The sequence below is a fragment of the Convolutriloba macropyga genome, chromosome 13 (genome assembly GCF_964194025.1).
Source record: "Convolutriloba macropyga chromosome 13, txConMacr16.3, whole genome shotgun sequence".
NCBI lineage: Eukaryota > Metazoa > Xenacoelomorpha > Acoela > Convolutidae > Convolutriloba > Convolutriloba macropyga.
In genome coordinates this window covers 16076276-16090312 of record NC_134480.1, presented here as the reverse complement: position 1 = coordinate 16090312, position 14037 = coordinate 16076276, and the positions used below count along the sequence as shown (strand labels likewise).

At 33.6% G+C, this 14037-nt stretch overlaps 1 protein-coding gene across 1 annotated transcript; it reads left to right on the top strand.

Annotated features, from left to right (window-relative positions):
- Positions 1-8: 8 nt before the first annotated feature.
- LOC142351586 (haloacid dehalogenase-like hydrolase domain-containing protein 2) lies at positions 9-12172 on the top strand. Its single transcript, XM_075403705.1, has 2 exons — positions 9-219; positions 11286-12172. Exon 2 carries the CDS (start codon positions 11303-11305, stop codon positions 12125-12127), a length of 825 nt encoding a protein of 274 aa, XP_075259820.1. The 5' UTR covers positions 9-219; positions 11286-11302; the 3' UTR covers positions 12128-12172.
- Positions 12173-14037: the final 1865 nt, after the last annotated feature.

Here is a 14037-nt window from a genome sequence, read left to right as displayed (position 1 = left end):
AGTTCGAGTTGCGTTCGCAATCTAAGCTGACGCCAATCAGGTCTCTATTTCATCTTAGAACGCTTGATTCTGATATCTGATTTTGACCCCTCCAACTGCGGGTCAAAATCTAACTGCAGGATGAATTTAGATAAAAAAACACCTACAGAAATGACAAGTTTCAAAGTGATCGTGATCGGTCAATCAGTTCAGAAATCTAGATAAACTAATTTCTACCACGTAAGTTTCTACCTCGCAGTTGACTTTTATATAGCTTCACAATATAATTTAGAATTTAATTTCGCCCGGTACTTAGAAAAACTTTTTTTTGGAACAACTTCTGCAAAAATTCGATCAAAATCCTGAAAGAGTTACGCTAGTCTGGCTAATTACTAGCTCGTGCCCGTACAAAAACTGAAGCTGAACTTTTATCCAGCTCACATAACAATTGTAGTAAAAATGGCATTTTGTTTCTGATCACGACTCTGGGGCTTGATCACAAAACTTGATCCTTAAATAGCATCTCGTAGTGGTATGACTTGCTCGTCGGCTATTATGGAAGTTGGAAGTGTTAGCCGACACACATCTCTGATTTTTGCTAGCACTAGGAGATGCCACATTTACCTTTTAATCTGAAGAATCTAGTCTTGTGATCGAGCCATAGAGTTTTGATCAAAAACGAAATGCCATTCTTAAACTTTTCCATTTTTTCCTGTATTGACCTTCGTTTTTTCCATTTGAACTGGAAAAAAATTTAACTTCATTCGAGTTTTGTTTCAGTTATTAGAGCTGGTGTAAAGTTTTGTCTGGGCAGTACTGCTTTTTGAATATTGTGTTACTTCTGATAGACACTGTTACTTCTAATTTTCACAAGACATTCCTGGCTATAAGGAAGCAATCAGTATCTGAAATCTATGGAGGAGGATGAAAAATTGTGGGTTTTATACAAGGTGTTTTTACAAAGTCTCCCAATAGAATAACGATTCGCGAACACAGTACGGCGTTGCTGAGCAGCAGTAGTTTTGCCTAATTGTCACCACCATTAAGTTTGCGCGTTGCTTTTTCCTATATTAATACTAGAAGTGCCTAGAAAGCAAACATGTGATGAGATTTTTCCCTAATAGCGTCTTATATCTCAATATAAAATCATTACGCTGCCATCATGATCAATTAATGCTTCTTATGCAACAACTGGAGACGGTACCGGACAAAGATGTTTTAACTGAAACTTGGCTGTCCAAAAGATTTATTTTATATTGATGGTTATTGCGAACTCTTAGTACTAACAGATGAAAATTGTGGAGGGAGTGTAGCGTTTTTCATTAAAAACGACCTAAATTACCAAAAGATTGAAGTCGGTCCGGCACTTAAAGCACTAGCTGTGCATATAGGCGACGAAAAATGTTCCTATGTTATATTTGTCTTTTACAACCCACCACCAGGCAGTTTAACGAAGTTTTCTGAAAATAGTTAGATGAAATATTGAGAACGAATGAGAACGTATATGGCGACTTTAATATTGACCTTTTTAAGCTAGACGAATTCCAACGTAACTTATACTGGATTTCAAATCACGGGTTAGATGTTTCAAATTCATTTTCTTATGGTCATGATGGCATCAGCAATGATGTTCTTAAAAAATTCTGCGAAAATCAGCATTCCGTTACTGAGCAAGATTTTCAATGATTCTCTTAGCTCGGCCGTATACCCAAATATTCTAAAAATTAAGCAACTTTTTTCAAAGTGGGTACCCTGAAGATGCAAAAAACTTTGGAGCTCTTAATTTAATTTCTTCAGTTTCGGAAAATCTTCTGGCAAAAAGTGACAACTTTCTTAGATAGCTAGAAATTGATTTGCGCGAAATAGATTGGTTTCGAACAAAATGAATCAACTACCATTGGCATCCGGATGATAATTGAGTTTATAAGAAAAGTGATAGATGCGGAAACCTATGGAGTAGATTGTTTTCTTGAATTCAAAAAAGCCTTTACAGTTAACCATCGGCTCCTGTTACATAAATTAAAATTATTAGGTTTCGAGGCACAATAAACAGTTTGCTAGAAAGTTTTTTTTGATAACTGATTACATTACGTTTAATTAGTAGGCAAAAAATCAAGTTTCGAAAAAAGATAATGAGCAAATCACAAAGTTCAATCCTTAGCTCTCTCTAATATTCATAAATGATTTACCAGCAGATGATACCACCATCTATGCAACAGAAAGAACTTGTGAAACTGAAATTTGGCGAACGTGTTAAGAACGTTAAAACTTGGGTAAAACAAAACGGCCTAATTTTAAATCCACAAAAATGCGCATTGATGAGATATGGAAACAAGAATTATATCTGCCTTAGAAAATCAATCGGTAAATTTTGTTGCATCTTCTCATGAGCATATACATTGGCCCTTAAATTGAATTTTCAAGAACACAAAGTACTGGAGAAATAAATTTTCAAATTTTGCAGGCCTGGTTTCAAAATCATGCAAAATGTTTTAAAGTTTTGCTGTTATATAACTCCTACGCCCATACACAACATTCATTGTGGATTATTAATCCGTGGAAGTGCACCTAATTCAAATTTGAAGGCAATGTTTTTACTACAGGCAAAACTTTTAGATTCATTCTCTTTAATAGGAAATACGACAGCATTGGTGACATTATGACCAAGTAAAAATAAAAAACGTCTGAATTTTGCATAACCGAACTTTTTAATTGCATGTTTGATCAAAACTTTGAAATAATATCCGTGTGGGTTTCGAGGCACATTAAACAGTTTGCTAGAAAGTTTTTTTTGATAACTGATTACATTACGTTTAATTAGTAGGCAAAAAATCACATTTCGAAAACTGAAAATGAGCAAATCACAAAGTTCTGTCCTTAGCTCTCTGATATTCATAAATGATTCACCAGCAGATGATACCACCATCTATGCAACAGAAATAACTTTTGAAACTGAAGTTCGGCGAGCGTGTTAAGAAAGTTAAAGCTTGGGTAAAACAAAATGGCCTTTTTTAAATCCATAAAAATTTGCATTGATGAGCTATGGAAAAAGGAATTGTATCTGCCTTAGAAAATCTATCGGTAAAAATTGTTGCATCTTCTCTTGAGCATGTACATTGGCCCTTAAAATGAATATTCAAGAACACAAAGTACTTGAGAAATAAATTGTCAAAACTTGCAGGCCTGGTTTCAAAATCATGCAAAATTTTTTAGAAAAGTTTTGCTGTTATATAACTCCTACGCCCATACACAACATTTATTGTGGATTATTAACCGTTGAAGTGCACCTAAATCAAATTTGAAGGCAATGTTTTTACTATAGGCAAAATTTTGAGATTCATTCTCTTAAAAAGGAAATATGACAGCATTGGTGACATTATGACCAAGTAAAAATAAAAACGTCTGAATTTTGCATAACCGAACTTTTTAATTGCATGTTTGTGCAGAACTTTGAAATAATATCCGTGTGGCGTTTCTGTATTAGACTTTCTAGAAAACTGTCATCACACCAGGAACTATGCGAGGGGACTACTGCTTGTACCTAGCTAGTCCTTGAGAGAAGGTCAAAAATAGTTTAAAAGATGTCTTGCAATTGCTTATAACTCTGTTCGGAGCATCAATCTTCCAATCAAAGAGATACATTAAAATCTTTGTTGACTTATATTGTGTCGATAATACCATGTCATTTAAAAGTTTTCTCTAAGAAAAAAAATGCTATATAGGAGTTTTAAACGTCAACAGTCTTTTTCTGTATAATCGTCAATCGTCTTTTTCTGTATAATCGTCAATCGTCTTTTTCTGCGTCATCACTTCAGGAAACTAACCATACTTTATTTTTACTTCGATTTTAGTTAACATTTTAACGTTAGCCGCATTTTTGTCAATCGTACAAATTACTTACAATAATGATTTCACAATTTCCGAGTTTTAAGCGCTATTTTCTCAATTGATCTTGCACTGTTGCTTCTTGTGTCCCCTCTTTTAATACATGGTTACCGATTTCAAAGTTTAAGAAGTATTTTTTCCCACTGAAAGACAAACAAAAAATTGTTTCCTCCAGAAAAGCCAATGTATTTCATAATGAACACGGACAAGAAAGAAAGGTGGGATTAAGTGATTAACTACAAATTGGCCCCGTAATTCATATAACAAAAGTCCCATAGTCGTGATAAGAAACCTATTTTAATCTTGTGATCAAGCCATAGTTGTGATCGAAAACGAAATGCTATTCTTAAACTTTTCCATTTTTTCTGATTATCACAAGACAACCCTGGCTATAAAGAATTAATCAGTGACTGAAATCTATGGTGGAGAGGAAAAAATTTAGGGTTTTATATAATGTCTATTTTATAAGTCTCCAAATTAAAAAAAAAACGATTCGGGAACACTCTATGGCGTTGGTGAGCAACGGTAGTTATGTCTAATTGTCACCACAATTAGTTTTGAATATTGCATTTTCCTATATTAATACTAGAAGTGCCTAGAAAGCAAACAGCTGATGAGATTTTTCGCTAATAGCGTCTTATATCTCAATATAAAATCATTACGCTGCCATCATGATCAATTAATGCTTCTTATGCAACAACTGGAGACGGTACCGGACAAAGATGTTCTAACTGAAACTTGGCTGTCCAAAAGATTTATTTTATATTGATGGTTATTGGGAACTCTTAGTACTAACAGATGAAAATTGAGGAGGGAGTGTAGCGTTTTTCATTAAAAACGAGCTAAATTTCCAAAAGATTGAAGTCGGTCCGGCACTTGAAGCACTAGCTGTGCATATAGGCGACGAAAAATGTTCCTATGTTATATTTGTCTTTTACAACCCACCACCAGGCAGTTTAACGAAGTTTTCTGAAAATAGTTAGATGAAATATTGAGAACGAATGAGAACGTATAAGGCGACTTAAATATTGACCTTTTTAAGCTAGACGAATGCCAACGTAACTTATACTGGATTTCAAATCACTGGTTAGATGTTTCAAATTCATTTTCTTATGGTCATGATGGCATCAGCAATGATGTTCTTAAAAAAAATTCTGCGAAAATCATCATTCCGTTACTGTGCAAGATTTTCAACGGTTCTCTTAGTTCGGCCATATACCCAAATATTCTAAAAATTAAGCAACTTTTTTCAAAGTGGGGACCCTGAAGATGCAAAAAAACTTTGGAGCTCTTAATTTAATTTCTTCAGTTTCGGAAAATCTTCTGGCAAAAAGTGACACCTTTCTTAGATAGCTATAAATTGATTTGCGCGAAATAGATTGGTTTCGAACAAAATGAATCAACTACCATTGGCATTCGGATGATAATTGAGTTTATAAGAAAAGTGATAGATGCGGAAACCTATGGAGTAGATTGTTTTCTTGAATTCAAAAAAGCCTTTACAGTTAACAATCGGCTCCTGTTACATAAATTAGAATTATTAGGTTTCGAGGCACAATAAACAGTTTGCTAGAAAGTTTTTTTGATAACTGATTACATTACGTTTAATTAGTAGGCAAAAAATCAAGTTTCGAAAAAAGATAATGGGCAAATCACAAAGTTCAGTCCTTAGCTCTCTCTAATATTCATAAATGATTTACCAGCAGATGATACCACCATCTATGCAACAGAAAGAACTTGTGAAACTGAAATTTGGCGAACGTGTTAAGAACGTTAAAACTTGGGTAAAACAAAACGGCCTAATTTTAAATCCACAAAAATGCGCATTGATGAGATATGGAAACAGGAATTATATCTGCCTTAGAAAATCAATCGGTAAAATTTGTTGCATCTTCTCATGAGCATGTACATTGGCCCTTAAATTGAATTTTCAAGAACACAAAGTTTTGGAGAAATAAATTTTCAAATTTTGCAGGCCTGGTTTCAAAATCATGCAAAATGTTTTAAAGTTTTGCTGTTATATAACTCCTACGCTCATACACAACATTCATTGTGGATTATTAATCCGTGGAAGTGCACCTAATTCAAATTTGAAGGCAATGTTTTTACTACAGGCAAAACTTTTAGATTCATTCTCTTTAATAGGAAATACGACAGCATTGGTGACATTATGACCAAGTAAAAATAAAAAACGTCTGAATTTTGCATAACCGAACTTTTTAATTGCATGTTTGATCAAAACTTTGAAATAATATCCGTGTGGCGTTTCTGTATTAGACTTTCTAGAAAACTGTCATCACATCAGGAACTATTCGAGTCGAGGGGACTACTGCTTGTACCTAGCTAGTTCTTGAGAGAAGGTCAAAAATAGTTTAAAAGATGTCTTGCAATTGCTTATAACTCTGTTCGGAGCATCAATCTTCCAATCAAAGAGATACATTAAAATCTTTGTTGACTTATATTGTGTCGATAATACCATGTCATTTAAAAGTTTTTCTCTAAAAAAATGCTATATGGGAGTTTTAAACGTCTATAGTCCTTTTCTATATAATCGTCAATAGTCTTTTTCTGCGTCATCACTGCAGGAAACTCAACAGATTAGCTTTAAAGATATTTGGGTTTTCCATCCAGGCGGTATAATTTTATATTGAGCTTTTACTGTTGCTGATAAACAAATTCACTTCGATTCAATCATGATTATCATCAACCAAATTAAAGTACCTTCATTCTTGAATTTTCAAGCATTAAGGGAAAAAAATAGAAACTCCCATTCTCAAATAGCGTGTCATGTTTCTTTCAAAATTGCAAACTAAAGCGTAAAGGCGCAAAATCTTTCTCAGTCCAAGTAGAATATTGGCAAAATTCTTATGAAAATTCGATGGTTCACTAACTCACCAACTATGGAATTTCCCCCTCCGTTTCAGGTGATATGTGTTTTGTTCGAATTGTCACAACAGCCTCTTAATGCAAAAAAGATTAATGACTTTTTTGTGCTCGTAAGTTTTCAAATTTGATCATGCAAATCATTCAACGGTTTCATTTTAAAGATCAGCACGTAAAATTCAAGTATGGCCATGATAATTTTCTAGTTGTCTAATTTTATACCTTGATACTCTGTTTTTACTGTGATTTTAGTTTACATTTTAACCTTAACCGCATTTTTATCAATCGTACAAATCACCTACATTAATGATTTCTCAATTTCCGAATTTTAAGCGGTGTTTTCTCAATTGATCTTGCACTGTTGCTTCTTGTCTCCCCCTCTATTAATACATGGTTACCGATTTGAAAGTTTAAGAAGTACTTTTTCCCACCGAAAGACTGAAACAAAAATTTGTTTCCTCCAGAAAAGCCAATGTCTTTCATAATGAACACGGAGAAGAAAGAAAGGTGGGATCAAGTGATTAACTTCAAATTGGTCCATAATTCATATAACAAAAGTCGCATAGTCGTAAAAAAAGTATTTTAAAAACAATTTATTTAGCCCTTTGTTTCTGAGCTCGCTGTGTTCTATGCAAACTATTTGATTACCTGTAACCCTTCACTCTATTAGAGACCAATACTTTCTTCGCGAACTGCTTATTGTCTAGTAAGAATATGAACCTGAATGAGTGATAAGAATTGCTTATGATTTTTTTTCTGCAGATTTGTGAATGTTAGCTGGGACAATTTCATTCAATCGAATAGCATCAAAGAATCGCGCGCATCTATATATGATGGATTGCCTTTAACGGCTTGGTTCCGAATGCTGGTTTCTAAAACAATTGAAAAACAAACTTTCGAGTTCAGCGATTTGATATTGACCACTTGGATAAATAATTTTAAAAAATCTTGGCTGTGTAATTTGTTTAAGGATATCACTACATGCTTTAAGATCTCATATGCGAAATTCAAAAGCAGAGAGTTAGTTATTTAAAACAAAAAGATCCTCAGACGACTCTGCTTGCTTGTTTGAGTAGATTAATCTCAGTATCTCTCTGTAAACTTGGCTTTGCTACCACTGACGAGTAATTAGTACAGCCATCAACAAAAACTTTGCATTGAATAATTTGTGTTACTCATATAGTAATTAACAAGTTCTTTACGGGGATTTAACTAAATGAATGTTACTAGAAAACGTAGATTAGTGTCCGCAAATACACTAAAGTATTTACAGACTGACTAATCTATATACAATTGAGATGGTCTATATATAGACCATCTCAATTGTTGGTTCGAGGCTAAATTGAATTTTTTCGTCATGGTTAATAATCAATTTATTTGCCATTAACCAGAAACTTAGATTGAGGAGATCGTTTCAATTTCAGTCTTTTCGCAATCACTAGTTTTTAAATTTGTGTCGTCCGCAAACATTAAGATGTTCACATCCTTGAGGCAAATCATTAATTTATATTAGAAAAAGAATGGGCCCTTGAGTTGAGCTCTGAGCAACTCCACATTTTGTTTGAAGTTGATGTTGTTCCATTAACAAAAACTTGTTTAGGTGTTTCAAGATAGGAATTGGACCAAGTTTCTGCTTGATCTGGAATGCCTATACGTTTTTGTTTTTATGAAGTAATGCTATGTTCAATAGTGTCAAACGCTTTCTTTACATCCAAAAAGGATTTTTTCGGTTGAGTTTTAGTCTATGTGAAGTCCACCAAAGTGTCTAGTGCGCTATCGTTGCTCCTGAGGTTGTTCCGCTTTGAATAAAGAATTTTAATGCTTCAAATAAATATTGCGTTCTCAACATGCTTCAACATTGCGTTCTCAAAATTCGGACTCCAAGAAATAAGAAAGATATTGGCCTCCAGTAGGTTTCTTCAAGCTCAGAATGTTACTATTTTACTTATTGATCAATTTTTCATCTCTCATTTGATCTGTTGATTGAATGAACTAATTATGATTACAATGCCGAGGTAGGTGTAAACGGCATTGAGGTAAAGTTCGTCATCAGTGCATGGAAAACTTTCAATCAGCCTAAATTTTGAGGTTCATTTAGATGCCTTAAACTATCAAACCAATACCAAAAACTCCATAGAATTCTTTAAAAGGCACAAAAACTTTTAAAGAATTCTATGGAGTTTTTTTACTCTACAATCTTCTAAAGTAGCTGCTTCAAATTTTTTTTGGATAATGAAAACTGTGCTGATGGAATTGATTTCTCTCAAGTAAAACATTTTTTTTGAGAGCGAAAATCTTAAGAGGTGGCTTTATGCGCTTTACCCAATCTCGCACAGGCCGCCCTGCTTTTAAATTCTGCGGGTACTCTTAGGTCTTAGATTTGCTAAAATCAATCTCGGCCCCATAGTGAATCCTCCTTCTCGGCGATTCGTCCGATACGGCATTAAGCTTAATCCGAATATCGAACTAATCGTTGATTTTGTGCCATGTATAAGCTATTAATATAAACTTTTGAGGGAAAAAAAAACAAAGATTATCCTTATGTAAAAAAATAGAGACTGCCATTTCTTGAAGTTCCAAAGTATACGAATAACTACAGTCCTCCGGTGTCTACTTCTTGTGTGAATGATGAAATGTTTTTTGAATGTTCATATTTTGTATTGGAATTGCTGTATAGACAAAACGTACAATTAAATTGAAAACGATTCTGGAGTTCTTTGCTGTAAAGACACATTACATATTTTCCTTGATTCCTTCTCCTCTGAGTGGAATACACCGAGGATAAACAATTGGATCGCCGAAAACGTACTTCTTATATCCCCCAATTATTAATTGCTCTCAATCCAAGTTTGTAGCATTTATAATAAATCTGCGGTCTTTTTACACAATTTTTCGCTTGACCGATTTGTCGTCTAACCCCTTGACTTTTTTAAAATCAAAAACGCAGCTACCTAATGGCGGAGCCAACTGCTCGCCAGTCGTATGAAAATAATTTGCCCTATTTTAATCGGTTATGTTTGTTTTTATTAGTTTGTTACTGTAAGTTAAACAATAAAATTTGAGTTGGCTCCAAAACTGCTTCTTTAAAGCACAATGACAAAATTATTGCTATTATTCAGTTTCATTTTATGCTGATCAAGAAAAGTGAGGTCAGAAAGAAAACTTTATTGATAAACAACCAAATTTTGTTAGAAGACTTTATCTAGAAATTGATCATTCCTCGTAGAAGTTTTGATTACTTTGTCCAATGTTTTCACATGCTTTCAAGCAAGTAATTCGTGCCCATAAACTTTTGTTATAAACAACATTTGTTTTAATATTGTAGTGACTCAGTTAAAATGTGGTTGCCCTGGTGGCAAAAAGGTTGAACAATAAGAACGAAAGTTCATTAAAACAAATATCTTCTGAGTGTTGTTTTTATTGTCTAAAATTTTGCGTTCTGAACAGAAACACAGTAATTATTTTCAAGGGGCATTTTAGTTTCTCTTTTTTATAAACCTTTATTTCTGATCAGCTTTTTGTCAATTATATCCGATGTGTCATAAGAATGATTAGTTTGAAAAATTGGTCAGTATTAATGTAACATTTTAATTTTATTTCGTCTTTGAAGATGCGAGAAACGATTTCTTAGAAATTAGTATTGAACAAATTTTGGGGCAAAATTTTGAATTAAGAGGTGCTCAAATGCATATATTTTTTCGTCTTCAGAAACTTGCTGAAACTTGTGAAACTGCTAAATCTTTTAATAAGTCTGAGCTGGTTAATGTTTTCAGAATAAGAAACTCGATGAAGCCTGGAAGCTTAACATCAATTTCTTCAGCTATGAGATTGAAAAAAAAAAATTGAAACAGCTTTTGCTTAAAAAGAATTGCCGCAGTAAGTAAATTTTAAAATTGGAGCCGCAGTAAGTAAAATTTGACCGAATTAATTTTTAATCAAATCCAGGTAATTCCTTTGAACATTTGAAGATTTGTACATCCTCCAATTGGGATAAGCTACGCTTAATGTGCTTATTGAAACCATTTTGTATTTAAAATTTGTCTTAAGTTTTTGTTAAATTTTTTTAAAAATTGCCTTGCCAATACAACTGTTTTGGCGCCCAAAGTGGTCAACTTTACAAGACTCTAAATATCACTTGCTTTTCAATGCAACAAGTTTTGCGTAAGTTTTCATTGATGGAGTATTTTAAGGCTGTTAGACCTTTTTGGCTAATTATGGACCCAAATTGAAATACGCTACAGACTGTTGGCTTCCTAATGGTACCTGTTGCAACTTTGTACGATAATTATATTGGTTGGTGGAAATTGATTGCTTAAGAAGTCCACGTGAACATAACATGTACCTCCTCCCTCCCTATGGTGTCAGAATAATTAATTAACTCATGAAGCAATATTGGCCAAGCTTCAATTTTTAACAAAATACCAAATATACCAAAATTATCAAAGTATATACAACTTTCATTCACTGCTATCTTGATCGATATCCTCTCTGAACTAACGTTTGTGTTTCATATCTGATATCACTTTAATGTGTTTAAGACGAGCGAAATGGTTTAATGTGTGCTCTTACAATGAGGAACTTTCAAGCATTTCTTATTGACCTCAGTGGAACTGTTCACATTGAAGATGCACCCACGCATTCTGCAGTCGAAGCTGTAAGACTCCTGAAATCGAACAAAATCCCGTACCTATTTGTCTCAAATACCAGCAAGGAATCCTGTCAGAAGATTCTAGAACGTTTGAAGCGGGTTGGATTCGATGAAGAAACTGTGAACATCAATCATATTTTCACGTCACTTACAGCTGCAAATAATTATCTTGAGAAGAATAATGATAATACAATTTATCCTCTAGTTACAGAGTCGTCTTTAAGTGAATTGCCCAAAAATCTGATTAACGATTGCAAAGATGGCTCACAAAAACGTGTTCTGGTCGGCCTTGCCCCTAAGTTGTTCACCTACGAGAATATGAACTATGCTTTCAAAATTTTGAATACCGAAGGTGCCGAATTGATTGCAATGAACAAAGGAAGATACCACGAAACGTCGGAGGGTCTGGCTTTGGGACCTGGTCCGTTTGTTGAGGCGCTGGAATTTGGAACTGGCAAAAAAGCAACCGTAATCGGGAAACCTTCGCAGAGTTTTTTCGACCAAGCTGCCGAAATTTTGGGTGTTAAACTATCAGAATGCGTGATGATTGGCGACGATGTTAAAGACGATATTGGCGGAGCTTTGAAAGCAGGTGTTGGTCATGGTGTTTTAGTCAGAACGGGAAAATTTCGACCATCGGATGCTGATTATTTAACAAATGAACATTTTAATTATGGAAATTATTCTGTTGCAGAAAACTTCTCATCTTTTGTAGAGAAGTATATCTCTTAAATTAGTTGATACCCGTATCGGGTTGAATTAATGTATTATTTGCAATCCTCTTTTTGACTTAGATACGCAGAGTAGCTTTGATGCCTTTGATCGAAATGATTCCGCGATATATTTTGGTCTTTTAATCTCCTGGCGATTGCTTTTGACGCTTATTATTGTTCCGACCCCATTTGTGGGGGGGAGGAACTATATACTCAAATGGGTTTTTTGTTCAGACAATTTTGGCCGATCGATATATTCATCGTAGAAAAATGTGAGTGGTATCGTTAGAAAGCTCGTCCAGCGTAGAATTCGAAATTGAAAAGATTTTTTTGAATTTCGCTTTTATCGAGTAGTTATCGGGGTTTAAAATTTCATGTGAACACGGGATATTTGGTTCACTTTTGTTCACTTTTAGCGTAATTTTTGTTCGAATTAACATATTTTCTAGAATAAACCTAATTCATAATTACCTTTCACGCTACAAAATGCATCAATAGACGAACGGAGATGAAAAAAAAACTAGTTCTGGTCTGCTAGGGAAATTTAATATCAGAAAAATTCGAATTCTATTTGAGAGCTGTTTTTTTTTCGAAAAATTTTTCATTTTTTTTTGTTTTTAAAGTCACTAAGAGAATAGTCACCTTTCATTTCAAGGATCCGTTAATGAGAAACCTCATCTACAGTCCAATGATGCCAATGAACAGAAAATTAGCTTTCAAGGAATCGCTCATATTTTTTTGGCTTCGACTCTTGAGTGTTCGTAATTTTTAATGAAATTTTGATTTTCTTTTTGGATATTTTTTAAATTTTTGAGATCCTATGCGATAGACACGTTGACTAAAAGTGCAATAGTGTTCTCAATGAGCATTAAATGAACCTATCTAGTGCTTTGAGTGTTAAGAGAGGTTAAGATAGAGCTAATGGTTGTTTAAAAACAATTTTTTGAAAAAATTTCTGAACGTTAGCTGATCTTAAACTTATTTTTGCGAACTCCTACTCAGTCTCAGTAATGACAGGATCCCCGTGTTTTAGTTTTATCTTCAATTATTGGTTTTATGGCTTCGAAGCGACGAGTTTTCATATAATTTTTTTAATTTTTGGATTTTTTTTCTTCATAATTTTGTTTCCTATTCGAATCTTATCACATTATCCTAATATTGATAAATCCCCTTAGCCCAGAGAAGACATTTAAAGATTCATGGATAAAGTTTTCATAGAAAAGCTTGTTGGCTAAATGGCTTCTACACTTTCTTCTCCCACTTTTCAAATAAGTTTTTGCTTGTAATTGTTATTGTTTTCATATTCATAAAACTTATTCTGATGTCTTATTGATGACTGGTCAACGACAAACAGCATTCTCGTCCCATTGAGGCATAACGTAGCTTATTTAATCACTTCCGTTGAAGGCTATTAAGTTAAATGTTGATAATACGGGTTTTCTCAAGATTTCATGGTTTTAAAATATCTGCTCAAATTTGTTTATTTTTTGAATTCTGATAGTTAAAGAAATAAGAATGGTATTGTTGTTAACAATTTTATTGACAAAAGAAACGTTTGTACTAAAAAATTCTTTTTTAATGGCTTTTATACTTTTTTTTCATTTTTTTAGAATTTGCTCTTTTTCCTGTTTTTTCTTTATGTAGTCGTAAAATGCTGAGAGGTCTCATAAGCTTCTAATTGAGGATTGAATGGAGGATGTTTTTCTATGCAGTCAAGTCATAGCAAATGGTGTAAAAGTTTGATATTATTCGTTTTCAATTTTTAAATTTTTCGTTTTTGTTATTTGCATAGTTTTTGTATATTTTTTGTTTTTCTTTTCGTCAACTTGTAACTTTTTCTCATCATTGAGAGATACAATCCAACTTCTTGTATATCAAAAAGTAAACTTTCTATTAATTTTATGTCGTAACTTATGTTTTGTTTGTGGG